General features: G+C 38.1%; 6 protein-coding genes across 10 annotated transcripts; 4 read left to right on the top strand and 2 right to left on the bottom strand.

The window, feature by feature from the left end:
* Nucleotides 1-1,598: 1,598 nt before the first annotated feature.
* LOC124401695 (trace amine-associated receptor 1-like) lies at nucleotides 1,599-2,616 on the top strand. The gene is given in 2 exon segments (XM_046874126.1): nucleotides 1,599-2,473; nucleotides 2,475-2,616. Coding segments are annotated over 2 exon segments (1,017 nt in total).
* Nucleotides 2,617-6,382: 3,766 nt separating this feature from the next.
* LOC124401696 (trace amine-associated receptor 1-like) lies at nucleotides 6,383-7,414 on the top strand. The gene has a single exon (XM_046874127.1). The coding sequence runs from the start codon at nucleotides 6,383-6,385 to the stop codon at nucleotides 7,412-7,414; it is 1,032 nt and encodes a 343-aa protein (XP_046730083.1).
* Nucleotides 7,415-8,788: 1,374 nt separating this feature from the next.
* Nucleotides 8,789-24,163, top strand: taar1b (trace amine associated receptor 1b). 5 transcript variants are annotated; one of them, XM_046872598.1, is made up of 4 exons: nucleotides 8,789-9,229; nucleotides 22,344-22,538; nucleotides 22,620-22,722; nucleotides 22,881-24,163. In XM_046872598.1, exons 3-4 carry the CDS (start codon nucleotides 22,680-22,682, stop codon nucleotides 23,666-23,668), a joined length of 831 nt encoding a protein of 276 aa, XP_046728554.1. In that variant the 5' UTR covers nucleotides 8,789-9,229; nucleotides 22,344-22,538; nucleotides 22,620-22,679; the 3' UTR covers nucleotides 23,669-24,163. The 5 variants fall into 5 exon arrangements, with proteins under 5 accessions (XP_046728554.1, XP_046728553.1, XP_046728550.1 ...); XM_046872597.1 differs by having other exon boundaries at nucleotides 22,344-22,383; nucleotides 22,479-22,538; nucleotides 22,620-24,163; XM_046872594.1 differs by having other exon boundaries at nucleotides 22,620-24,163.
* On the top strand, nucleotides 10,162-11,193 carry LOC124401697 (trace amine-associated receptor 1-like). Its single transcript, XM_046874128.1, has one exon. It carries the CDS (start codon nucleotides 10,162-10,164, stop codon nucleotides 11,191-11,193), a length of 1,032 nt encoding a protein of 343 aa, XP_046730084.1.
* LOC124401699 (trace amine-associated receptor 1-like) lies at nucleotides 13,245-14,219 on the bottom strand. Its single transcript, XM_046874129.1, has one exon. It carries the CDS (start codon nucleotides 14,217-14,219, stop codon nucleotides 13,245-13,247), a length of 975 nt encoding a protein of 324 aa, XP_046730085.1.
* On the bottom strand, nucleotides 18,156-19,139 carry taar11 (trace amine-associated receptor 11). Its single transcript, XM_046874130.1, has one exon. The coding sequence runs from the start codon at nucleotides 19,128-19,130 to the stop codon at nucleotides 18,156-18,158; it is 975 nt and encodes a 324-aa protein (XP_046730086.1). The 5' UTR covers nucleotides 19,131-19,139.
* Nucleotides 24,164-26,343: the final 2,180 nt, after the last annotated feature.

Here is a 26,343-nt window from a genome sequence, read left to right on the forward strand (position 1 = left end):
AGATCAAGATATGTTCTTTCTGTGATTTCCTATATCTAAGCTTGGTAGTGCATTAAGGACTGTGAATATCCTGGTACTAACACAGCCCCTGGTGTGATAGTTGCCCATACCAGTTCCCCAAACACAAAAACTTTCGTTCTGGAGGAACTCAAGGCAGTGCTCGACATAGTTGTAATTAAAGAGTCCAACAATGATCGGAGCAGCCCAGTGGTTTTGCTGCCCAATCTGATGGATCAGTTGATCAACTAGGGACTGCATGGTTTTAACATGCAATGTTTCACAAAAACACTGCCTTTTCCATGCTGTTTGGGTTAAACGAATGTAATACACTTCCATTTGGTTTGTTCAGAGCCCCAGTTATATTTCAACATCTCATAGGAACATTTTCAGGAAAGAGAAAAGTCAGCAGAAACCAAATCTGGCAAATAAAGTGGGTGCGGAAGTAAGATCATGTGGATTGTTCTTTGATTCTTACATTTTCGGGGGTTGAGCTTGTTGAAGGTCCTCCAGCTCTATCGTCGTGCCACACGAAACACCTCGATTGACTCGTCGCAGGGTCCCCGCATGTCACACATACGTCACATCAAACATCTCTGCAGCAGATTTGCCCAGTTTCGTCCATAATTTTAGGTTTGCTCTTTGTTTTAAATGGCTGTCCCTGATGAAATTGCAGACGTGGTAATGCACGTGGGTCAGAACAACACCAGTTACAAAATTAGTCTTGCTCAGAACTTGCCCAGAAATCGATATATCTAATTTATTAAGGTAACAAAATTAAGTAACGATTGCAAACACCACTTCAGAATCCAGTTTTGCATATACCTCCCAAAGCTGTTTATATATGGACTCCAAAAGGAGGACCAATAACTTGACAAGCTTATTTCTAGCTCTCATACAAGATCCTTTTCCTTATATGACTGAATCCAAAGCTTTAAATAGTTTACTCTGTTCTAAGCACACACTGCAATCTTCACACAGTCAAATACATATTAGTAGAATTGTTTTCTTTTATAAATTAGCATCATTCTATGTATTATTTAAATCAAGATCAGTGAATATATATTTCACATAAACATGAAGCATTATATTTTATTTTATTATATTTCCAGTTTGTGTTCCAGTTCCTTATTCGTTTCATGTATTATCTTGAAAAGTTTAACTGGGACATCCTTTTCTGGATTTTTCCAGTAAAGTTCAAGCTTGGGTGTTGGAGTGTGATTTCTAGTTAAACCTTTGCCTGTTAGTTCTTTTATGACTATTGATTTTTTTTTTTTTATAAATAAAATAAACCGTTTATACTTCCTTGTAAATGATTCTCTAGGAGGTAGTCAGTTCATTTCCCCTCCCCATGCTCCCCCAGGGAGTAATTAGATAGACTGCTATTGGCTTATAGAGACTATAAATGTAAACATTCTTCTCTTTGCTTTACTTTCTTTAGGTGATACAGATCAAACTATGAATTCTGTAATATCAGAAATCTAATACACAGAATATTAGTTAAGATCATTTATTTCTTTTATAGATACACTTTTAATTATTCGATGTTTGTCTTTGATGTGAATTTCCTCCAGATCTGCAAGTTCTTGTGAGGGCTGCAGATGGACAATATCATCAGCCTGGAGATTCCAGATGAGCCTTCACTTTGTTTCAGTTCCGTTAATACGTCATGCGTGAAGATCGATTATCGACTGGAAGTCCGGATTTTGCTCTACATCCTCTTTAGCACTTCTTCTCTAATCACTGTGATCGGAAACCTGCTTGTGATTATAACCGTTATACATTTCAGACAATTGCAAACATCAACTAATTACTTGGTTCTCTCTCTGGCTGTTGCTGATCTGCTTGTAGGAGGAATTGTGATGCCTCCTAGCATGATACGCTCTGTGGAAACCTGCTGGTATTTAGGAAGCACCTTCTGTAAAATTCACAGCAGTTTGGATGTCACTGTGTGCACTGCGTCCATTTTTAACCTGTGTATTATTTCTTTAGATCGTTATTACGCCGTATGTCATCCGCTTCTGTATCACAGTAAAATGACCCCTACTGTTATTAGATTCATGATCGTCGTGTGTTGGAGCATTTCTGCAGCCACTGGGTTTGGTTTGATATTTCTGGAACTCAATATTCTTGGAAATGAAGATTTTTATTACAATAACTTTGTGTGTGAAGGCACCTGCATTGTATTTCTAACACAAGTAGGAACAATGGCATTTTCTATGCTTTGTTTTTACATCCCTGCGGTGGTCCTGATTTGCGTGTACGTGAAAATCCTTCACACGGCACAAAGACAAGCTCGTGCAATTCAATCCACAAACGCACAGATGAAGAAAGCCGAGGAAAAAAACAGGATGAGTAAATCGGAGAGAAAGGCTACGAAAACTTTAGCCATAATTATGGGAGTTTTTTTGACCTCCTGGGTGCCATTTTTTATCTGCAACTGCATAGATCCATTTACTGGATATTCAGTTCCTCCGGTTTATCTGGGTGGCGTATGCCAATTCAACATGTAATCCGATAGTCTATGCTTTTTTCTACAGCTGGTTCAGACACGCTTTTAGAGTCATTTTGTCGGGTGAAATATTTCTGCCTGATTCTTCACACATCAAATTGTTTTGATTGTTGGTTCCAAATTAAAATTTGTAAACATTTCTGCATGTGAAAAATGACTGTGTTTTTTTATTGTAGGCAAATTGGTAATATTTGCTGTATACATTCAATCAATTCTGTTTTTTCTCTGCATATGCTGGGGTGCTTGGGGCTCTATTTACATCTATATTCCATATCAGAATCATCTTTATTGCTCAAGTATGTCTGAGGATACAAGAAATCCGTTTCTGATATAAGAGGTGCTATTAAAATGTTCAGAAAATCACTCTGTTTACAAGAAAGAACTTTATTTATCTACGTTTCCACCAAATCGCCTTAAAAATAGCCCCTTTCACAGTAATACAGCTTCTAGCATTCTTCTGGAACATGTCCTGGAAGTCTACTTCTCGAAGCATCTCTCCACAATGGTGTCAAAGCAGCGACCTTTGACCTTCACCTTCAGGAAGAGGGTGAAGTCCACAGGAGACAAATTTGGCTAGTAGGGTGGGTGCAAATGCAGATCAATTGGTAACACACATGGGTCAGAACAACACCAGATACACCATTAGTCTCGAAACTTTTTGATACCACCTGATAAAGCAAACCAACAATACAAGCACTGCACAACATGTATCACTAACATGGAAGACGCTACACATTGGCCCATGATGGAGATGTGCTAAATATATTACAATCATTTTTCAGTTTGTTAATGTAGCATACTGCACATGAGTATGAGAGTGCAAGACATGGGCTAGGACAAACATGAGCACATATCACAATGAAACAGTGCTAAAGGACGATGCATACAAGACAGTACTCACTAGCCATGACAAAAGTGGTCCCTTATATTGTAGAGACTCTGCAGTTTGTTACAAAAAAATATTGCACATAAATATTTAGCCTGTGTGTGAGCGTAGAACTTTCAACAGCATGAATTATCACAAAGTGAATTTGCAAAAATAAATGAATGAATAAATAAATTAATAAATAAATAATGGTCTTGCTTAAGGGCTTCAGAGCTTTTTGGTACTTAGTGCCACGTAATGCACATGCAGATGAATGCAAAATGCAGGTCAAAATGGACAAATCCTAAACAGTAATCAAAATTGTCTTTAGGAAACCAGGATTTATTTTATTATTTTTAAATTTCATTGTTCATTGTACTGGCTATATATGGATATAATTACAATAAAGCCACTTTACTAAACTTCTAAGGACTGAATTCACGTCTCTTTATAAATAAAATTTGTAACTTTAAAGTCATGCAGCAAAGCAGTGGATACCAATGGAAACCTGGCAATGCTGGAAACTGTACTCATCATCTTCCGATCAGAAATGTCTTTACTGAGCTATCACTTCCCAGTGATCCCACCATAACTTGCCCAGAAATCTTGCAGGTTGTGAATCCGGATTGAATTTATTAAGGTAACAAAATTAAATAAGTTTGCAAACATCACTCCAGGCTTTGGAAGCAGGCCTTTCGGCGGTTTCTTCCCCCTTTGACGAGAGCACATTTTGCGCATATTCTGCACACGTTCAGCACATATCTCCACACATTAGGTGCATATTCTGCGCACATTTGGCATGTGTCTCGGTGGGTCCTGCGCACTGTAGAGCGAGGCTATATGATTCAGTATGTGTCTCATCATCCCGTTTTAAAGTGGTTTGTCCCACCCTAGTGGAAACAGAGCAGGCTCTGGTCATGGAACAGGATGTAAGCACTCTCCTGAGGAAGGAGGCCATCAAGGTGGTCCCTCCATCAGAGAGCCCGGGTTCTGAACCGCTCACTTATGAGACTCAGGTTCAAAATGCTGACCCCCAAGCAGGTCGTGTCTCAGATTAGATCAGAGAGAAGGTTTGTCACAGTAGATCTAAAGGATGCATACTTTTCTGGATCCATCCTCCCCTCTCACAGGAAGTTCCTGAGGTTCGCTTTCGGGGCCAAAGCTTACCAATATCAGGTTCTTCTGATTCAACCCCTATCCTGCCCTCATTGCGTCCATCCTTACAGCCATCAGAAAGATCAGAAAAGGGCAGTTACTTACTGTCAAGCAGTTTCAGAGACTGCTCTGGTTAATGGCAGCAGCATCCAGTGTGATTCCAATTGGCCTCCTGCACATGAAACCCCTTTAGTGGTGTCTCAGGACCCATGGGGCAACTCCCTCTGTACGATTAAGGTCATGCGCCGATGCCCACGTGCCTTTAGATGTTTGGAGAGATCCTGGGTTCCTGTCTCAGGGCTCCGTGCTGGGAGTTCCCCGCTCGTCGCGTCACGCTTCGTGTCTCAAGAGATGTCGTACTCTCCCCTCTGGTTCTCACTCCTCCAGCCTTGGCTCAGCCATGGCAGAGGCTTCGCCTGTAGGCCTTCCCCCCCAAAGCACTGCTTCCGGGAGTGCTGGAGAGAGTTCGCTGGGATAGAGTTCGTCTCCTCCTGGTGGCCCCAAGGTGGCAAGGCAAACCATGGTTTACAGACCTGGTAGGCATCCTCGAGCACCCTTCCTGGGAGATTCCCATGGCGGGACAATCTCTGGGCAGAGACCCTCTATTGACGTGTTTTTTCTTTGTGGCACCTGGAGGCTGAGTCCTCCGGTGCAGCCCAGAGTACCTGGGTGGGACCTGGCTGTTGGTTGGAGGCTCTGTCTGAGGCATTGTGGAGGCACCTCACAGTTAAGACTGTTCTTATTGGCCATTTGCTCTCTGAAGGCCCTCTCTGTGGCCCCCTCCTTTTTGGAGCTTACTCCAGGTATGGCCAGTGCCTTTTTGTACCCTAGAACGGGTTACATCCCAAAGGTACCCTAAGTCGTCCCACGACCTGTTAGGATACAGGCATTTTACTCTCCTCCGTTCCAGGCCAGGAGAAGCTGAACCAGGTGTGCCCGGTACAAGCACAGGACAGGTCCCTGGAGGAAGTCAGATCAGCTGCTCGTCTGCTACAGCCCTCCAAGGAGAGGCCTCCTTGCTAACAAGCAGACTGTGAGCAGATGGATCATTGATGCATCTTCTTTGAGTCCTCTAGTCTCCCCACTACATTTGTGGTCAGAGCGCATTCGACCCAGAGTGTGGCAGCCCAAGGGCTTGGTCCTCTGGAGTGTCCCTCTAAGACATCTGCAATGCTGCGGGCTGGTTCACCCCATTGACCTTGAACTCAGTGCCACTTCTAGCTGTGTAAATACACACTGGTCAGGGACTGGTCAACTTGGTGTGATGAGACGCTGCGTTTCTGTGCCATACTGCCATGTGCTGCCATTCATTCCATGCGTGTTTTATAGGTTCCTGGTCATGACATCACCCCGCCCGTGACGCCATGCGTTGCGACGCAGCGTCTCGTTCCCTCAGGTAACTAAGGTTAAAAACGTAACCTAGAGAGGTTCTTTTATGACTATGGAAATTCTGGTGGATTATGGATAAAGTCATGGCTTGTAGGATTATCTGTATTGTCACAAGGTGCTTGTTTGCTTTTGTTTTTTTAATAAAATAAACCATTTATACTTCATTGTTGAATTATTCTTCAGGAGGTAGTCAGTTCATTTCCCCTCCCCATGCTCCACCAGGGAGTAATTAGATAGGCTGCTATTTGCTTATAGAGACTATATATTTAAACATTCTTCTCTTTGCTTCATTTTCCTCTAGTTGATACAGATACAGATACAAAGTATGGATTCTGAGTTCTTATATACAGAATATTAGTTAAGATAATTTATTTCTCTCATATTATAGATACAATTTTAATTATTCGATGTTTGTCTTTTATGTGAATTTCCTCCAGATCTGCAAGTTTTTGTGAGGGCTGCAGATGGACAATATCATCAGTTTGGATATTGTGGTGGAGCCTTCACTTTGTTTCAGTTCCGTCAATACGTCATGCGTGAAGATCGATTATCCTCTGAAAGTCCGGGTTTTGCTCTACATCCTCTTTAGCACTTCTTCTCTAATCACTGTGATCGGAAACCTGCTTGTGATTATAACCGTTATACATTTCAGACAATTGCAAACATCAACTAATTACTTGGTTCTCTCTCTGGCTGTTGCTGATCTGCTTGTAGGAGGAATTGTGATGCCTCCTAGCATGATACGCTCTGTGGAAACCTGCTGGTATTTAGGAAACACCTTCTGTAAAATACACAGCAGTTTGGATGTCACTGTGTGCACTGCGTCCATTTTTAACCTGTGTATTATTTCTTTAGATCGTTATTACGCCGTATGTCATCCGCTTCTGTATCACAGTAAAATGACTCCTGATACTGTTCGATTCATGATCGTAGTGTGTTGGAGCATTTCCTCAGCAATCGGGTTCGGCATGATATTTCTGGAGCTCAATGTTCTTGGAACTGAAGAGTTTGATTACAGTCATTTATTTTGTGAGGGCGCATGCACGGTTTATCAGAGTAAAGCTACAGCCATAATATTTCCTACACTTTGTTTTTACATCCCCGCAGTAATCATGCTTTGTGTGTATTTGAAAATCTTCCGCACAGCACAAAGACAAGCTCATGCAATTCAATCCACAAACGCACAGATAAAGGCAGCCGAGGAAAAACCTAGGTTAAGCAAAGTAGAAAGGAAGGCCACGAAAACTTTAGCCATAATCATGGGAGTATTTCTGACCTCCTGGATACCATATTTCACTTCTAATTGCATAGATCCATTTACAGGATATTCAGTTCCTCCGGTTTTGTTTGATGTGTTTATCTGGGCAGCGTATTTTAATTCCACATGTAATCCGATAGTCTATGCTTTTTTCTACAGCTGGTTCAGACACGCTTTTAGAGTCATTCTGTCTGGTAAAATATTCCTGACTAATTCTTCACACATCAAATTGTTTTAATTGCTTGGTTTTATTTTAATTTGCATGGCCCCGAGTGTATTATTTTTACAGGTGAAATAAAACTGTTAAAAACCAAACTGCTCTTTATCAATCTGAGACCAACAGTAAATATTAGTGGTTACCTTCATACCTAATTTTAATTTCTACCTATATAACATTGTATAGGACAACAGAGTTCTAATGCATAGAATATCAGTTAATGTAATTTATTTATTGCACATTAAAGATATAAATGTTAATTATATTATGCATGCTAGATATGCTTTTTTTTAATTGAACAAAAGACTTTCAGAAAAATTAAGGAAAAAAAATTTGTTTAGTAATTTTAAGTGCATTGATCCAAACTGTCTTGTGAACGAGCATAAATGAGGTTTAATAAGTTTCGCTTAAAGGCCCTATTGAAACAGATTGTCATTTACATGCTAACTCAATCATACAATTCACTCATTCAGAACCTGCTGAGCCTCCACTCCACAGAATAAGAGCTGAATAATGACACATTTTATCATTTTACTGATATTGTTCCTGTGAAATTCAATCACAAAAATGTGCTGAACGCTTGAAGACAGAATCACTTTGTATTAGTTTGTTACTGTGCAGCTGGGGCACACACTCTTAAAGCTCATTACACTAACCCAGACTCTACTACACCCTACCTCTGTGTCAAAGTAAATATTCAATAGATGCTTCACTACCCGTGCAGCCTGTGGCTGATAGTGTGACATGAGACACTATCTTAAAGCTTGCCCCCTAACCCTGTAGGTTAACTGTAAGTTCACAATTTGTCATTGATCCCAAACTACCAGAATCTATAGTTACATAACTGTCATCTGAAGTTAAGGCTGAAAGTGGGTTTTGTAGTGGGAGCAGGGGTAGGGTCTTTGAAAAACAGGTCTATAACCACCAGATCACAATTTGTTGCTTAAGATCTTGCTAGGTTGATGCTGAAAACAAGAAAGATGTGAAACCAGCACCATTCAAGAAGGGGGCAGTGGGAGAAGCTTAACAACAGGCAAAATTTTGCCACATTAACTTGTTTCCAAAGCAGGTGGTAGATGCATTTCACCTGGCTGTCCAATGGCAGTGTATGCCCATGTGATGAGCTTGGATTGCTGCGTCCCCATAAGCAACTGCACAATATCAATGCAAAAATCCAGGTGCTGCATCCATATTGTGTCATGGATATCTTAGATATTTTTACTCCAGACCACCAGAGGGCACTTTTTGTCATTCCTATCTGTCACCATCCCCTCCAGTCCTCCAGAGAGCACTCTCATACACAATTAAAAACATTTTCCCTTTTGTTGCCACCTTCTGCTCTCAAAGATCTTCACAATGACAGAATGCCTCAATCAAGACAGGAGGCAGAGGAATTGTATCTGGCAGAGTTTGGCTATCTCCTTATGCAGAGCTGAAACAATCACAGATTTGGGCAAGTATATCTGACAGCTGCAGGAGAGGTCCCAGGTCCTAATCCAGGATGTTGTGACCACCCTTTTCCCTGCCATATTAGGCATGACACTATCTTTCTATCCAGCTTTTTTCCATCCACTCCCCTCTTTGCTAAAGCCATCTTGAGCAGTCTCCTCTGTTTGCTAAGGCTACCCTGCCCAGCCAACCCTGCTCAGACTCCCCTCTTCACCAAAGCCACCCTGCTCAGCCTCTTCTCTTTGCTAAGACAACTCTGCCCAGTCTCCCCTCTTTGCTGAGGCCACCCTGCCCTGCCTGCCCATACTCCCCCTTTAGCCAAGGCCACCCTGCCCAGCCTTGCCTCTTTGCTGAGATGACTCTGCCCAGCCTCCCCACTTTGCTCAGGTAACTCATCCCTATCTTCCCTCTTTGCTGAGATGACCATGCATAACTGGGAAAGTGAATTTGCTTCAGGGCAGGTTGTGTTTCAGGCCAGAGACACAGGTTGTGTGTCTCTACTAGTTACAAAACTCGAACCTTTGTCATACCACCTCGTATATGTTCTGGAACTTTGCGTTGATGGAGGTTATATTTGGAAAACATGGTAGTTTCCAGAAATTGGAGTTGCTCTCAGGCTCAGATCGGACATGAAGAAGGAACTTGAAACCATGCAAATAATCCACAAGGTTTCAAATCAAATAAAAAATCATAAAACAAGAACAAACACAGTGACACAGAACAACATTTATGCAAACGCAGCTACATAAGTGAGTAAACAACAAACGTAATAAATTACAGTGAATAGATTCATAAGGATGAAATTATATATATTCATTACATAATCATGAAAAATAGGAAAACAAGGTAATCATTCAAATAATTCTGAAACATTCTATATTGTTTTGTTTACAATAATTGTTTTTTTTAAGAGTTACAAAGGCATTTCTATAAACCAGCCTAATTCATAATCCATATAATATTGCATTTAAATGCAATATGGTTGTTTTAATGGAATGCAACTGAACCAAACAATACTCTTCCTTATAATAGGCTGCTCATTATCCCTGCTATCAGGTTACAACAGGGATTATTAGATTGACTGCAATTGGCTAAGAAGCACTATAAATGCAGATCTTCTTCTATTTGGTTAATGTGGTACAGTGCGAGTTATGATGAGTCATTTGCTCTAATGCACTTTTTATGCTAGTCAAAGTCATTGGATTATTGTGTAATACTGATAATATTCTTTATTGTGTTATTTTAGCAATGTTTTAATGGCATTTGACCTTATTAATACTCATTTGCTTCAGATCTGGAAGGCTAATTGAGTTCTACAGATGGACAATATAATTGACTTGGATATTGTAGAGACGCCTTCACTTTGTTTCAGTTCCATCAATACATCATGTGTGAAGATCGATTATCGACTGGAAGTCCGGATTTTGCTCTACATCCTCTTTAGCACTTCTTCTCTAATCACTGTGATCGGAAACCTGCTTGTGATTATAACCGTTATACATTTCAGACAATTGCAAACATCAACTAATTACTTGGTTCTCTCTCTGGCTGTTGCTGATCTGCTTGTAGGAGGAATTGTGATGCCTCCTAGCATGATACGCTCTGTGGAAACCTGCTGGTATTTAGGAAGCACCTTCTGTAAAATACACAGCAGTTTGGATGTCACTGTGTGCACTGCGTCCATTTTTAACCTGTGTATTATTTCTTTAGATCGTTATTACGCCGTATGTCATCCGCTTCTGTATCACAGTAAAATGACTCCAACTGCTATTAGATTCATGATCGTCGTGTGTTGGAGCATTTCTGCAGCAATTGGGTTCGGCATGATATTCCTGGAGCTCAATATTCTTGGAAATGAAGAGTTTTATTATAATACCTTCCTTTGTGAGGGCGCATGCACGGTTTTTCAAGCTAAAACTGCAGCCATAGTGTTTCCTATGCTTAGTTTTTACATCCCGGCAGTAATCATGCTTTGTGTTTATGTGAAAATCTTTCGCGCTGCAAGAAGACAAGCTCGTGCAATTCAATGCACAAATGCACAGATGAAGACAGACGAGGAAAAAGCCGGTATGAGCAAATCGGAACGAAAGGCCACGAAAACATTAACTATAATTGTGGGGGTTTTTCTGACCTCCTGGGTGCCATTTTTTATCTGCAACTGCTTAGATCCATTTACTGGATATTCAGTTCCTTCAGTTGTGTTTGACGTTTTTCTTTGGGTCGGATATTTCAATTCAACATGTAATCCGATAGTGTATGCGTTCTTCTACAGCTGGTTCAGACACGCTTTTAGAGTCATTCTGTCTGGGGGAGTATTTCAGCCGAATTCCTCACACACACGATTGTTCTGAATGTGATTGTTTTGTTTCCAACTGAAAGTGTAATAATTTGTGTAAATAATACAATTGTAAAAGGCTACAACGTCCAAGTGAAATGTCATGATTTAGTTTTTGGTGTGTTTTATGTTGTCGTATGCCAGAAACAGACTATGATTTATTTTTATTATCAGTGTGATAAATTATTGTATAATTACATCAAATTTTACAGTTTGAATAAAATTGCAGATATATTTATGCAGAAAACTGATTTAAAACAATCAACTATAAGAAATCACAAGTATTGATTAAAGTGACTGTAACATGAAGTAAAACATTGCTTGAATGTAAAAAAAAAAAAGTAGTTTCATAAAAGGGAATTTAATAAATAATAAATAAATAAATGTCCATGCTGATATTGATTTAGTGACAACGTTTATAAAAACAACCCCCTTGAATGGTGGTGCAGAATGACCCTGTACTTTTAGTAGTAAAATTTGTATGAATAAATATTTAATGACGTGGGCAAGATAAAGAATGTAGTCAACACGTGTTACAGATAAAAAGCAGGAAAGTGTTTGAATGAATAAATTCAGCAACCCATTATACAGTAGATGAACTTTCTCAAAAGCACTGAGTAAAATGGAGAAACCTTTATATTTTTAGCACAAGCTAAGATTCTCTAGAAAATGTTTGATCTACATTTATATTATGAAAAAAACCCTTATATAGACCTGGCCCTAGGTTCATACTTCGTCTTTAAAGCTTGGGTAAGCTGGCAATATCGGATACAAAGCCAATGCAAGACTAATATTTACCTACACATATTCATCCACCTGCTACACAGAAATTTAATCATCACTGCTTTGAAGTGTTTTGTTTCCACCTTTTGCTCGCATGCTGCTTTATTTCAATTCTGCCTGTTCATTGCCAGTGGTGGATGAAGTCCACAAACCATGTAGTTGAGTTAAAGTAGATCCTTCTTTTTTAACTACTTAAAAAATCATATAAATGAGGTCACGTGTGTTGTGGTGAGTTCGAGTCTGGAGGTTCTTCATCATTTGTTCCTCTCTAGATTTTCTGCTTGCTGTTGAACTGATGCTGATCTGTATGTTGCTGATCAGTAGATTCACCAAGTGCCAATCAAAACAAGTTAATGAGTTAGGTAATAAGTGTGATGTGTAATTTTAAAATGCAATGAAGTTACAGTAAAAGTTTCCCCAAATGGAAATAAACAGTACAGTAAAGTACAGATACACAAAAAAGCTACTTATGTCCAATAAGGAATTACATTAACTTTTCCCTGAACTGCAGCTACAAGTCACCTTCTTTTCCCATGTCCAGATTCTCCAAAAATATAATAGATTGATTTTAGATATTCTTTACACTTTAAATGTTTACATGAATATTTATTTCCTGTCCTGTGTAAATATTCAGTCACCACATTGCTGACTGAGATGTGAAAAAGTAGAAACAGTGTCTCATGGGAAAACTGTAACCCCAGTACAATATACAAATACCATCTACTGCCTGCTTGTGAGCACTGAAGGTTATCTTTATCTTCCCTGACAATCTCGACTACAGTGCTTTGGGGATCATAATCAAACCCTAAAGGTGTCTAGATACCTGGTACACTTACCTAATTCTGCTGATGATTTTATCCATGCATCTTACAAAAAACTGCTCCAACTAAATGGTGCTCCAGGGTGACATGAACATCCTTAAACCCTCACTTTATATCTGGTGATTTCCCTTGTTTGGAACACACTCCATCAAACTCATCAGCTAACCACTATTCATTAACAGGTATATGTAAAAGGATAAAAAATGTCCAGGATGAGAAATTCTCCAGTACTTGGCCTGGGAACAAGGATGTAAGGATGTCAAAGCTAGACTAGTTTTAAGTGCTGCTGATTTGCCTATAATGAATTCATGATGACTGTTATAACGCGCTTATTTCAACATTAAAGTCCTAATTTCAAAGAAGACATTTATTACAATGAACCAGAATGCATTTACTTTTAATAATATGAAGCATCTTAAATTCCACATGCATGTGGTTGATTTTAGCAGATTTCACCCTCAAGTTAGTTCTGCAGGAACAGTTTGTTCAGCAGGACCTTCACTGTTTTTCTGAACCAGCTATAAAAAAACACATATATTAAAGGATTAAACATCACATTTAAGTATGCAAACCACATAAAAGAGTCATACAAAACGCTGTTGATTGAATGGCCTATTAGTGGGTCGAAAAGATTGCACATAAAAATTGGTGTCCAGCAAAAAAGGAAGGTCCCAACAACTACACTGAGGGTTTTGGTAGCTTTAAGATCTTTAACTACTAATGGTGCAGAAGGTTTTGGGCCTTTATTGTAGCTATGAATCACTTTAGCGTGCCTTTGCGCCACAAAAAATATCCTGCTGTAGACAGTGATTATGATACATACAGGGATCAAGAAGAAAATGATAAAATATTCCACCCCAATTTCTCTGACATGTGAGGAATCACATCCTCCCACACAGGATTCATTTAAATCACTCTGAATCTTGACTTCTGGATTTGATATGATGATGACAAATCCAAACACTAATGCCAGACTCCAGCTGGAACTGATCATGGCCATGCCAGTTTTGTTGGTCATCAGGTTTCGATAGTGCAGAGGATGAAAAATGGCCAAGTAACGATCAACAGAGATGAAGGTAAGATGCCACACGGTGGTGTTGCATAAAACAATATCAACTGTAGTGTGAATTTCACATAACATCTGGCCAAAGTACCAGCAGGTTTCGATAGAGCGCACCATGCTGTTCGGCAACACCAATCCTCCGATCAGAACCCCAGCGACGGACAGCGACAGAATCATGTGATTGGTAGATGTTGCAAGGGGATTCTGGAAAAGCAAGATGACAAAAATGACTAACAGGTTTCCGCTCACAGTGAGGACGATGATGGTGGTGAAGAGGAAGTAAAAAGAAAGGTGTAAGACGAGCGGGTACACGGTCCGAGGACACGAGTTGTTTAGAGACTCGTAACACAGAGCAGCAGACAGGTTTGAGTTCATCTTTTGAACACCTAAAAAGACAAAGTATTAAATTGTTTAAGATTCATATACTTGTAAAAGAGAAACCTTGTGTATTTACTGTGTGAACTGACATCCCACAGATCATTTATCATTTAGTCTATTATTTAAACATTCCCTTTCAGATCATAAGTGCTACAGTCTCAATGGCAAGGATCAATTTACATCTTTAAGGTTAATTTAATTTTTGTACTGTATTGTAAAATCAGGAAAGTGGTAGCTTAGGGGTTAAGATGTTGGACTCCTGATTGGATCATTAGAAGCCACTCTGGGTCCTTGAGAAATGTCCTTAAACCTTAATAGCTCTACTATATAAACGAGATTAATATCAATTTAGATATGGGCATGTGCCAAATGCCATAACTGTTCATGTAAATGCAATGCATCATTATTCTCTCTATATATATTATTCATATAGTTTTTATGTTTGAATATATTGTAATATCCAGCTTCCATTCACCATGAAGCCTCAGAATATTAATTGGCATTGACTAAATACAGAAATATAACAGTGTGATGCCATTATTCACAATTGACCTTAATCTGGTTTATTTAACTTTAAACACCAGCTCATATTTCAGACTTATGGATGTTTTACACAGTAAAAAACACATCAAAACATTGGTACAACATTCAGCACAGGCACAAATTCCCTGTTACAGAGAAAGTAAACACAGCAGGGAAATGGTCAAATGATATACATGTAAACGCTGTTCCACTGAAAGATCTAGGGTTTAAAAAAAAACAGATTTTTATACTTAAGTCATCATTTTAACCTTAGAATTATGATACATTTCGACCTGTAGCAACATACAAAGTCAACGATAGCAGTTCTTAATGTGAAAGCACTAAACATCCAATAAACATCTTTTGTGGCAGTATAATAAAGATGCCTCGTGTACAACAGCGCCACATTTCAAGATCAACAAAAACCTGGACTGTAGAATTCCAGAGTGGGTTTTCAAGCTACATTCATGTTGAACATTTTACATTTATACTCAATTACATTAGTGAGAAAAATGTTTCTCATTCTCTTATTTTTTTATATCAATTTTACCTTTAGATTTTTTGAACCCTTTTGAATTAGTGAACTATAAATGGAAATATTACTGTAAAGACTTGCATTTGTTTCTGTTGCTATATTTTGAATACTTTTGCACACTAATGTAGAGAAAAAGAGAGGAAGAAAGAGAAAGAGAGAAATAGAGATCAGCCTTTATCACTATGTGCAGCATCTGTTTAAAGAACAAACTACAAAAAGATACAGTACGAATCAAATGTTATTTTCTGGACCTTCAGGTTAAACAAATAAAATATATAAATCTATAAATTAACTGCATCGCTGTATTACATGCATAAATAAAACTTACAACGTATAACATGCTTAAATAAAATGCAATCATCATCACATTATTATTATATTATTATTACCTCGTAATGATTGTCTGAGTTCTGCTCAAACAATAACATTTAACATGTATTGCTATATTTATATAGAAAGTAAAAAAAGGAAAGAAACAGGAAGCTTTGCCTACAAACCAATCAAACACCTTATTTTATCCTCATGTGGCTGCAATCGAACTGGATTGGGTTATGAATAATTATGTACCATTTCCCCAAAAAACCAACTGAAATAATAAGAAATGATATCTGCATATATTTATTACCACTTATTCCAGAAATTAAATAAAGTTAAATATTAATCATGAACTTCAGGCATCATTTATATAGATGTAGTTCAGATATACAGTGAATATTAATAGAGTGCTGTGGAAAAGCCTTAGGCAAGCAATAAAAAAAATATGAAATACATACACAATAAAAATTCTAACAAAACTCCATTTATTGTGACCTCCTTTTACACTAAGCACATGTTGAACTCAGGGAGACTGTCCTAAGGTTTAAGACTTTTTTCTTTGGCCAGGTGACCCCATACTGCCTCTATAGTGTTCAGGTCTGGAGTCTGTGGAGACCAGTTTATATCTGTCAGTGTTTTATCATACCCTGAAAACTTTACCCATAATTGTGAGGGTTTAATTGGGTTCAATAATCATTATTTTTGTATCTATAACTGCTTGGACATATTTACGGATATTCAAATCCTGCACCTCTCCAGTAGTGTTTGCATTTTTTCTATAAGTGGTTCAGACATGCCCTCACTTTCTGGGGAAATATTTCAAGCCAAATTGCTTCGGCATGGCAATGGCTTTTCCTTCCTTTAATCTTTCCTTCTACCTGTGTCACATTACTTTAAGTATCTAATCTGATCATGGACATGGGCCCCACTTTTGAAGATCAACTCTGAAATCTTTGTTACAAAAATCTTAGCAAATGATCAAAGGAACATGCTAATTTAATATACACACTTTATTCAACCCAGAGGGGAAACAGTACTGGCGATATTTAGGTAGAAACGTTAATGTTAAATTATAATGATATATATTGTTTATTAGCACCGTTTCAGCTCTAGTTATGACATCATTTTAGCCTAGAAATATTTACAATGTACCTCAGTGATGGGAGAGGGAGGGCTTTTGTTATAAAGTAGTGACACTGTAAAATTGCTTCCAGATAATAAGTTTTATAATTACTGAATCAAACAAATATTGAACATCATAGATGGACTTTCTAGATGAACTCTGGACAATGTTTCATCTACATTCATATATTCACTTTAGAGAAAAATAGGCCTTTGTTAAGCTTGTAATATTTGATACTAAACCAACTCAAGACTAATATTTACACACATATTTTGTCCACCTGTTTAACAGTAAGTTAATCATCACTGCTTTGATCCCACTTTTCACTTGTATCCTGTTTTTTTTTTTAATGCTGCTCTGCCTGAAATGAAAAAGACCCGTTTATTCAGCAGGTTACGGCAGTGAGAATCGATTCTCCCTGCAATTCACCTTCTTTTCCTGTGTGCAGAAACATGTGATTTATATCAGGAGTGAGGTTGGGCCTTTTTTACCTTAAAAATAATCACAATAAATATAGGAATAAATAAAACCCTCCAGGCCTGTGTAGATATTCAGTCACCACATTGCTGGTTGAGATGAGAGTTCACTGACCTGTGATTAAAGTTACAAACTATACCCTCTTATGGGAACACTGTAACTCTAGAACAGTATACACATGCTATTTATTGCCTGCTTGTGAGCACTGGAGGACATCTTGACTACTTGCAATCATAACTACAGTCCTTCTGTGATCATAATCAGATAAAAATGTCAAAAACCAACATATTATAAAGAATATATTATCAGGAGTCATTCTTCCCTGTGGAATGCTACCAGGTTCCATCTATTAAATCAATGAAAATGTGCCTATGGTAGATTACATTTAGATACTGTTATATCCAATATTCATTGTTCTACTTGTCCTGCTCTCTGGGTCCAAGCAAACGCTTTCAACCATTAGCTCCTGACCCCATGCTACTGCTATAGCTTAAAGAGAGCTCAAGGGCAACTGGATGAACTTTTTATCTAATTAAGCACTTAATTAAAGTGTATGTTAGAACAGGAAAACGTTGAAGGATGAGAAGCTCTTCAGGACTTGACCTGGGAAATGTTAAAATCTGCCACCATAAAGCCAACCAGAAAGTTTGACCTTGGAGAGCCACACAAGAATATTGCATATTCCAACAGTAGTAAGCATCATGACCCACATACTGAACTGCTCCGCTGATTACTGTAATAGTTTTCACTTGTTTGTAATTAGGGTTCATCACTGCTTCGAATGTACTCATTTAAACATAATGTTATATTTAAAAAATATTCAACATTTCAAGCATTTATTAAAATGAACATACAACTAGAATGAATTTACATATAAATGATATTGGTTTGAGTGAAAATCGACAATTCTACATACACATTTCTAGGGTGAGATTTTGCTGCTATATATTTCACCCTCGAGTTAAATCTGCAGGAACAGTTTGCTCAGCAGGACTCTTGCCGTTTTTCTGAACCAGCTATAAAATAACACATATATTAAAGGATTAAACATCGCATTTAAGTATGCGACCCACATAAAAGATTCATACAAAAGCGTGTTAATCGAATGGCCTATTAGTGGGTCGATAAGATTGCACATAAAAAATGGTGTCCAGCAAAAAAGGAAGGTCCCAACAACTACAGCGAGGGTCTTGGTAGCTTTGAGATTTTTAACTGTCAACGGTGCAGAAGGTTTTGGACCTTTATTGTAGCTATGAATCACTTTAGCGTGCCTTTGTGCTACAAAAAATATCCTGCTGTAGACAGTGATTATAGTGCATACAGGGATAAAGTAAAATATGATTGAATATTCCACCCCAATTTCTCTGGCATGCAAAGAAAAACATCCTCCCTCACAAAATTTGTATAAATCACCCCTGATCTTGACTTGTGGGTTTGAGATGACGATGACAAATCCAAACACTAATGCCAGACTCCAGCTGGAACTGATCATGGCCATGCCAGTTTTGTTGGTCATCAGGTTTCGATAGTGCAGAGGATGAAAAATGGCCAAGTAACGATCAACAGAGATGAAGGTAAGATGCCACACGGTGGTGTTGCATAAGACAATATCAACTGTAGTGTGAATTTCACATAATATCTGGCCAAAGTACCAGCAGGTTTCGATAGAGCGCACCATGCTGTTCGGCAACACCAATCCTCCGATCAGAACCCCAGCGACGGACAGCGACAGAATCATGTGATTGGTAGGTGCCGGAAGAGGATTCTGGGAAAGCAAGATGACAAAGATGACTAACAGGTTTCCGCTCACAGTGAGGATGATGATGGTGGTGAAGAGGAAGTAAAAAGAAATGCGTAAGGAGAGCAGGTACACGATCCGAGGACACGAGTTGTTTAGAGACTCGTAACACAGAGCAGCAGACAGGTTTGAGTTCATCTTTAGAGAATGAATAAACACCTAAAAAGACAAAGTATGAGATTGTTAAGGATGTTACATTCAGGACAGAAAATAAATAAATGAACACGAGGAGAAATAAGCAGCAAATCAGGAGAAATAAGTGTAAATCTGTAAGATATTCATCCACAACCTCTGGACATGATCATTACATTAATTTGACATTTATAATTTATAAATCGTTTATGCCTTCTGCATTAGTGCATTTGCAGAAGTACAACAAAAAAATCTAAAATAATCCAGTGTGAATATTACAGTCAAAACACTGTATGCCTTTAAAGATAAATAAAATATATTCATCTTTTTTTTCAAGATAAACCAGCAAGAACCAAATGTTCAAGAACAACAGTTTCAGGTTTTCCAATTTCGAAGAAACAATTACTGCTAATTGCCTATAACAAACAGTGAATCTGGAAGAAATGGTACAGTTTTAAAGGCAAAAATGGTCAATTGTTTTGCTGTTTACTGCTCTTTAAAGTCAAATTCTTTTATATAGAAATTGGTCTACATTATTTGCTATATTTCTATATTGGCCCTAATACTTTTGCACTCTAAAGTAGAGGGAAAGAGAGAAACAGTGAGTTAGACATGAGTTTGTCACCCTTTTTTACCATCTGTTAAAAAAAAAAAAAAAAAAGAACAAAAAGTACAATCTACAAAGAATATAGTGATAATGAATCAGATGTAAAATTCTGGATCTTGGAGTTAAACCTAAATTAAAATACATACATCTAAAAAATATTAACTGCAATTGCATAAATAACTTTAAAACATAATCAATCATTATCATTATTACCTCTGAAGCACTGACTGGCTGAGTTCTGGTCAAACACTTAGTTACAGTATATAGTCGTAATATATAAAGGAAAAAAGAATAGAGACAGGAAGCTGGTGACTATAAACCAATCAAAACCATTCCTTTTCCCTCCTGTGGCTGGAACTGCACTGGATTGGATTATGGTTGATTAAAGTACCATTTCCCAAAAGAAAACAAATAGCAGTTGATGAGAAATAACATCTGCGTATATTTATTAACCATTTTCTAAAGAATTGAATGAAGCTCAGGGGTAAACATAGACTTCAGGCCTCATTCATATAGATTTAGTTCAGAAAACAACAATACTAACAACAAACAAATAAACAAAAATATAATAACTCTGCAATAATAAAACAAAGATGATTCATAAATATATCTGTAGAACATCAGGATAGTTAAATCATTCCGAACAGTCCACTGATCTGTAGCATGACTCGTACATGTTTCACTGTTCAGAACATCTTTTTACGTAGTGGAATCAAAATGTTCAAAGACTAGTTTTGTAACACACAAACAGATGGTAGCACGAGGCTGCACGCACAGTCACAGGAAGCACCGAACTTTATAAGTCAGTGTGCCAAATTGTACTATTCTGACCACTTGCGCTACCACGTCTGCAAGGTGATCACGGACCGCAAGTTAGAACAAAGAGCAAGCGTGAAATTCTGCGTGAAACTGGGCAAATCTGCCACGGAGACGTTTGACACGATTCAGCAAGTTTACGGTGATGCTGTAAAGTGTCGTTCGAGGTGTTTTTTTTGTGGCACACACACTCGTCAAGTGCGGAAAAACTTCACTGGAAGACAAACAGAAATCAGGAAGACCTTCAGCATGTGTTGTGGAACAGTCCACAACATCGCTGCCATTGGTGGTGTGTCATATGGAACAGTCCAGACGATCCTCATGCATGATTTAAACATGCGCCGCGTTCCCCAGGCTGCTGACCCATGAGCAGAAGGAACACCATGTCAAAGTCTGCCAAGAATTCCAGTGATGAAACATAGGTGTATGGGTACGACTCTAAGACAAAGCAACAGCCTTCACATCATCTCCATTACCAGAAAAGCGAGGCAAGTCTGCAGCTAGTCCAAGTGCATGCTTAGCGTCTTTTTCCACATTTGCACCATTGTGCATTGGGAACCTTGATTTGGTGTCTTGCGGTTTCTCGTTGTGGTCACAATTAACTGCTGGAGAGTAAAACACCGTGTACATATAATATGGATCTATAAAATAAGAGGATGCACTGGATTAAGTGCCAAGATGTAAATGAGTGTAAAAGTCATCTTTTCTGTCATTTTAAATGATAATTTTATATTGTATTGTGTGTTATATTGTATTCTCAGGTTTAAAAGTGTTTTAGGATGGTGTCTTAGATGATCAGGTAACAGATTTAGACAAATCAGGATGTTCCGGATATCTGTCTTGTCAGTAGATGATCAGTTGAAGCTAATTAGCATGAATAGCATTATAAGGTATTAGTAATGGCTGATTAATTCAATCTTAAAGCAAGTCAATTAAAGGCCCCGCTGAGTTTAATGGACTCCATACGCTTGTCATTTAGTCTTAAGGTAGTGGAAACATTGACACCACCACCACTGGCACTGGAACAAATAGCAAAACTATCAAGAGTAATCAAATACAGCAGGAGCAACTGAGCACCTAATCCACATTATAAATGGAGGGAAAGAAAGAGCTTTGTTCCACCCGACTATTTACTTCACAAGTTTAATTCAAAAACGCTGCTTCATCAGATAAAAAGCAATGTGACATGATATTAAAACTATAAAGTGTTGAAACATATGCACACAAGTTACTCCTACACGCTAATGTGACTGTTCATGTGGAGGACAATCTGTTTAATCCAGGCCTTTGTATCAATATCTGTCTCTTTTCAAGCGTCAATATGAGGCATCTGTTTCTCATTGTGTGTGTGTGTGTGTGTGTGTGTGTGTTTGCATGGGTCATAATTAAGATTCTGTACATGGAAGATATGTACCTCGGTGTGTATCTAGGTTTCACAGAGATGTTTGCTCAGATTTAGAAAAAAAACAAAACTAGGTATTAAAGGACCATTGAGATGACTTTTCATCGGCAGAAAGCTGTGTGAATCCTGGACTCATAATAAAATAAACTACACCCATGGGAGAAGACATTCCAAACTCTAAAAGGATTGTAAAGTCCTCTGCAGTTGTTCCCAGACGAACATTTTCCATTTGCTTACAGTAAAAAGAAAAAAAGGAAGTGATTTAGTCCAGCACTGCTGCTAAGTTCATTTCAGCCTAACAAATAAACAGTCGGTGAAGGGAAGTGTTTTTTTTTTTTGTACTTTGAACTTTACGACATGAAATGTGTAATTGATTTGTTTTGATTTTAAACAGGAGGGGGACGCATGCGCTAGGTGGATCACACCAAAACAAGGTAAATATTTAATCAGCATATATCCTGGATAACAACATGGGATTTCCAGTTCATTTCTCTTTATCGGTCACGGGCCGGTGCATGATGGACTACAGAAACATGTCTGACTTGGAGAAGAATACTACATGGCTGTATGGCATCATCACTCTGTGAATGTAGGTTTTTATTTCATTTTTTTTTAATGTTTCTAGTATTTGACCATAAAGACAGTTTTGTAAATTCTTTATCTCCCACAGGAAGGAGCATAATGGACACTTTAAACCCCCCCGACTTCAATCAGAACGAACTTCTGTGCTATGAGTCCATCAACGGATCTTGCTGGAGGATTTCCCGACCACCGTACGTCCAAATCTCCATGTTTTTCTGCATGGCAATTACCATCATGATGACTGTGATTGGAAACATATTCGTTATCATTTCAATTGCACACTTCAAGCAGCTTCACACACCAACCAACCACTTAATCCTCTCCCTGGCCATGTGTGACTTTCTGCTAGGTATTTTTGTGATGCCTTTAAGCTCCATGAGATCAGTGTACAGCTGCTGGTTTCTCTCGGACTTTATGTGTAAGGTACACACAGGAATGGACATCATGTTGAGCACTGCGTCTATTTTCCACCTCACGTGTGTGTCAGCAGAGCGGTTTTGTGCCGTGTGCAGCCCGTTGACGTATCGTTCACGTTTCCGTTCTGCCACGGTGCTGCTTCTGGTCTCAGCGAGCTGGGTCTTTTCTGCAGCATTCGCCTATGCCATGGTGTTTGGAGAACTCAACCTTAAAGGCAGTGAAGATTTTTACGAGTCCAACATGCGCTGTGTGGGGGGCTGTCATGTCTTTTTCAGCCACGGCTCAGCCGTGGTCACCTCCATGGTCTCGTTTTTCATCCCTGGCTTAATCATTTTTGCGATCTATTCCAGGATTTATATCGTTGCAAGAAGCCAAGCAAGATCCATCAACATTTTGGCCAATCAGCTCAGAATGCACAGTCCCAAACCTGGAGTGTTCAGGTACCGAACGAGGAAAGGTACAATGACTCTTGCCATCGTGGTCGGAGTTTTCCTCATCTGTTGGACTCCATTTTTCCTCTGCAACATCATTGATCCATTTGTTGATTACACCATCTCACCAGTTTTAATTGATGCTCTGGTTTGGTTTGGATATTTGAACTCTGCACTGAATCCCTTCATTTATGCATTTTTGTACCCCTGGTTTAGAAAGGCTTTAAAGATCATTGTCAGTGGAAAGGTGTTTCAAAGGAACAGCTGCAGATTTCAGCTGTACTCGTGATTAAAACACCAAGACTTTTGGGAGAAAAAAACGATTCTGTATGTGCTTCTCCACTGATACTGCCTTGTGCATTTTATTCCTTCTTCTTCTTTTTACCACAGAGAACACTGGTTCTGTTTATTCATTAGGAAACCATGGTGTCAGGACATGTGGCATGTATGCACTGTTACATGCTAAAAAGTTCAGTTCAGTTGCTGGTGTAAAAACATTTGGTTCAAATCAAAGCTCCAAACTACTTGAAAAATAAATAACTAGAAATAAATGGAGCAAAAGTGATGGAGAATCTGTACCTATGTATGTAATCATCCTTTTGTAAATGAGATCTCTGTTACCAGGTGTTTTATTTTTTGATTAGTCCAATAGTTGGATATATTTTAGATAATCATGAAGTGAATAATGTTTTTATTATATAGTGTATTTATTTTCAGTACATTTCCATAAAACTGTATGAATACTTTTACATGGTTGAAGTTCATGGATAAAGAAACAGTGCAAATAAACCGTGTTATAAATGTATTATCAATACAACACTTTGTTACTGACTTTTGATATTCAAAAGAAACGTGTTTCACAGTCCTGAAGCAGCCACTGCAGAATAAGAGAAATTTCCAAACTGTGTGTGTGTGTGTAAAAATATACTAAATTTAGTGTCTGGTAATTCTGTATATCTTCTAGAATGACAGCAAAAAATGGTTAGGATTATTAAACATATTAAACGTTTTCAATTCTATCATTAACTTTAAAATGTCTTTCTATATAAACAAATGTTGTTTCTTTTGTTGGACAGAGGAAAATCTTTTTGCCAACAAAATGACAAAAATAATCTTATATCTGACTTTTATAAATCACATAATATATATAAAAATGCCCAAATTCAGAACATTTTAATTTACTAACATATAACTTTCTGCAGTGAACAATGAACTTTTATGCCCACACAAATCTGTGCCTGATGTTTAGTGGAATGCATTTCACTGCTTTGGGCCTGCTATAAGTTCTCTCACCAATATGAAGTTTTTGTGTAGAATAAATAAATCAGAAACGATTGATTATTACACAATGTGATAATGCTACACACACTGCTTGCTAGTCTGAACATCTAATAACAATCAACAAAACAGTTCAATCAAAATGCACTATGAGACGAAGTCTATTTACATTAATAATATTTCCAATATAAGAAACACTTTAAATATTGTGATTTATTGCAGATAATTGTGTTTGTGGCATTGTGTTGTACGGACATGCGAATACACATATCACTAGCCACAGCACAACAATGTGACTGTGCTGACCTCTAGTGACAATCAAATGTATGTGCACTATGAAGTTTCTTTAATAAAACAGAAACACTCAGTTTGTGAACTTTTTTGCTGAAAGGAACACATTTTAAAACAGTTGATTGGAACAATCTAACAAAGAATTAGAACTTGAAATGGGAAATAAAAAAAATGTGATTGTGTTTATTACTTAGATAAAGTGATCAATCCATCTGTATTACTAAATTGATTTTTTTAAATTAAGCAAATTGGAACATGTTAGATATTTTATTTGAAAGATCTATTCTAATTCTAAAGCTACTGAGTTTATTCCTGGATCAGCGCTGTTCAATCTTTTCCACAAAGCTCCAGTGTGTGCATGTTTTCATTCTAATCAAGGGCCACACCTGATTGAAAATGAAAATAATCAGATTTCTACAGGTACACCTCAAGTGGGATCACACATATTATTTGGACCCTACTGGCTTGTAGTAACACAAACCCTCATAACCCCATCTATAAATCAGGCCCTAATGTTTGAACCAAATCTTTGAAGACTTCATATTTTGCAATCACTTAAGCAAGAATAATAAGGCAGCTGAAAGTGTTGTGAGAAATATAGCTTTATATGGGCTTAAGGGATTCTGCTTTTCTGAATCAATCAGATGAGCTCGCAGTGTTTCATGAAGAGAAACCAGTGTATGCCCTTATGTAACTATGGTGATCAATCTGGCAGCTTTTCATCTGCTAAAAAGTGATCCCTAGTCGAAGCCTGGTGAAGTGGGTTTGTATACAGCATCTCCTCTGCCTAAACATCCAGCTCCTGCCTTCTGATGCTGCTAGCTGGACACTTTATAAAATCATTCTTATAGACCCTGCCAGTGGTGTGAGCACAGAGCCCATATTCACGTGCCCTTACAGTCAGTCTGAATGTAAATCTGTTCAATTCATCATGGCCTAATGATGCAGGTTTATCCAGCAAGTTACATGTTGAATAGACTGTAACACAGTATAACTAGTGGAGTTCCCCTTTCAGTCAGAACACGAAGAGGTTCCAGAGACTGATGTTGACAGATTATTTCTATAAAATGTTATTTTGAATACATCATACAGCATGCAGCTGCCACATGAAAATAATCGAATAAAGACATTTTAGACGTTGTCACAAAGCTGCTTTACACAGATAATGCGGTAATAAGGTGATATAAAAGCATGTGCATGGGTGTTTATTTCCTATAAGTTAATCCAGATGGTAAACATTGCCCATAGTGATTATCTGGTATCTACAGGCCTACTGGACATATGTAACTATGGTCTCTCAGGTAAAGTAGAACCATGGCTTTTAATGCCCAGCTAAAGAAAATGAGATGCTTGTTCGTATGACACAGTATGGGCATGTCTTCTTTAGTTAATTTA

Source organism: Silurus meridionalis, chromosome 18 (genome assembly GCF_014805685.1).
Source record: "Silurus meridionalis isolate SWU-2019-XX chromosome 18, ASM1480568v1, whole genome shotgun sequence".
In the NCBI taxonomy this organism is placed as follows: Eukaryota; Metazoa; Chordata; class Actinopteri; order Siluriformes; family Siluridae; genus Silurus; species Silurus meridionalis.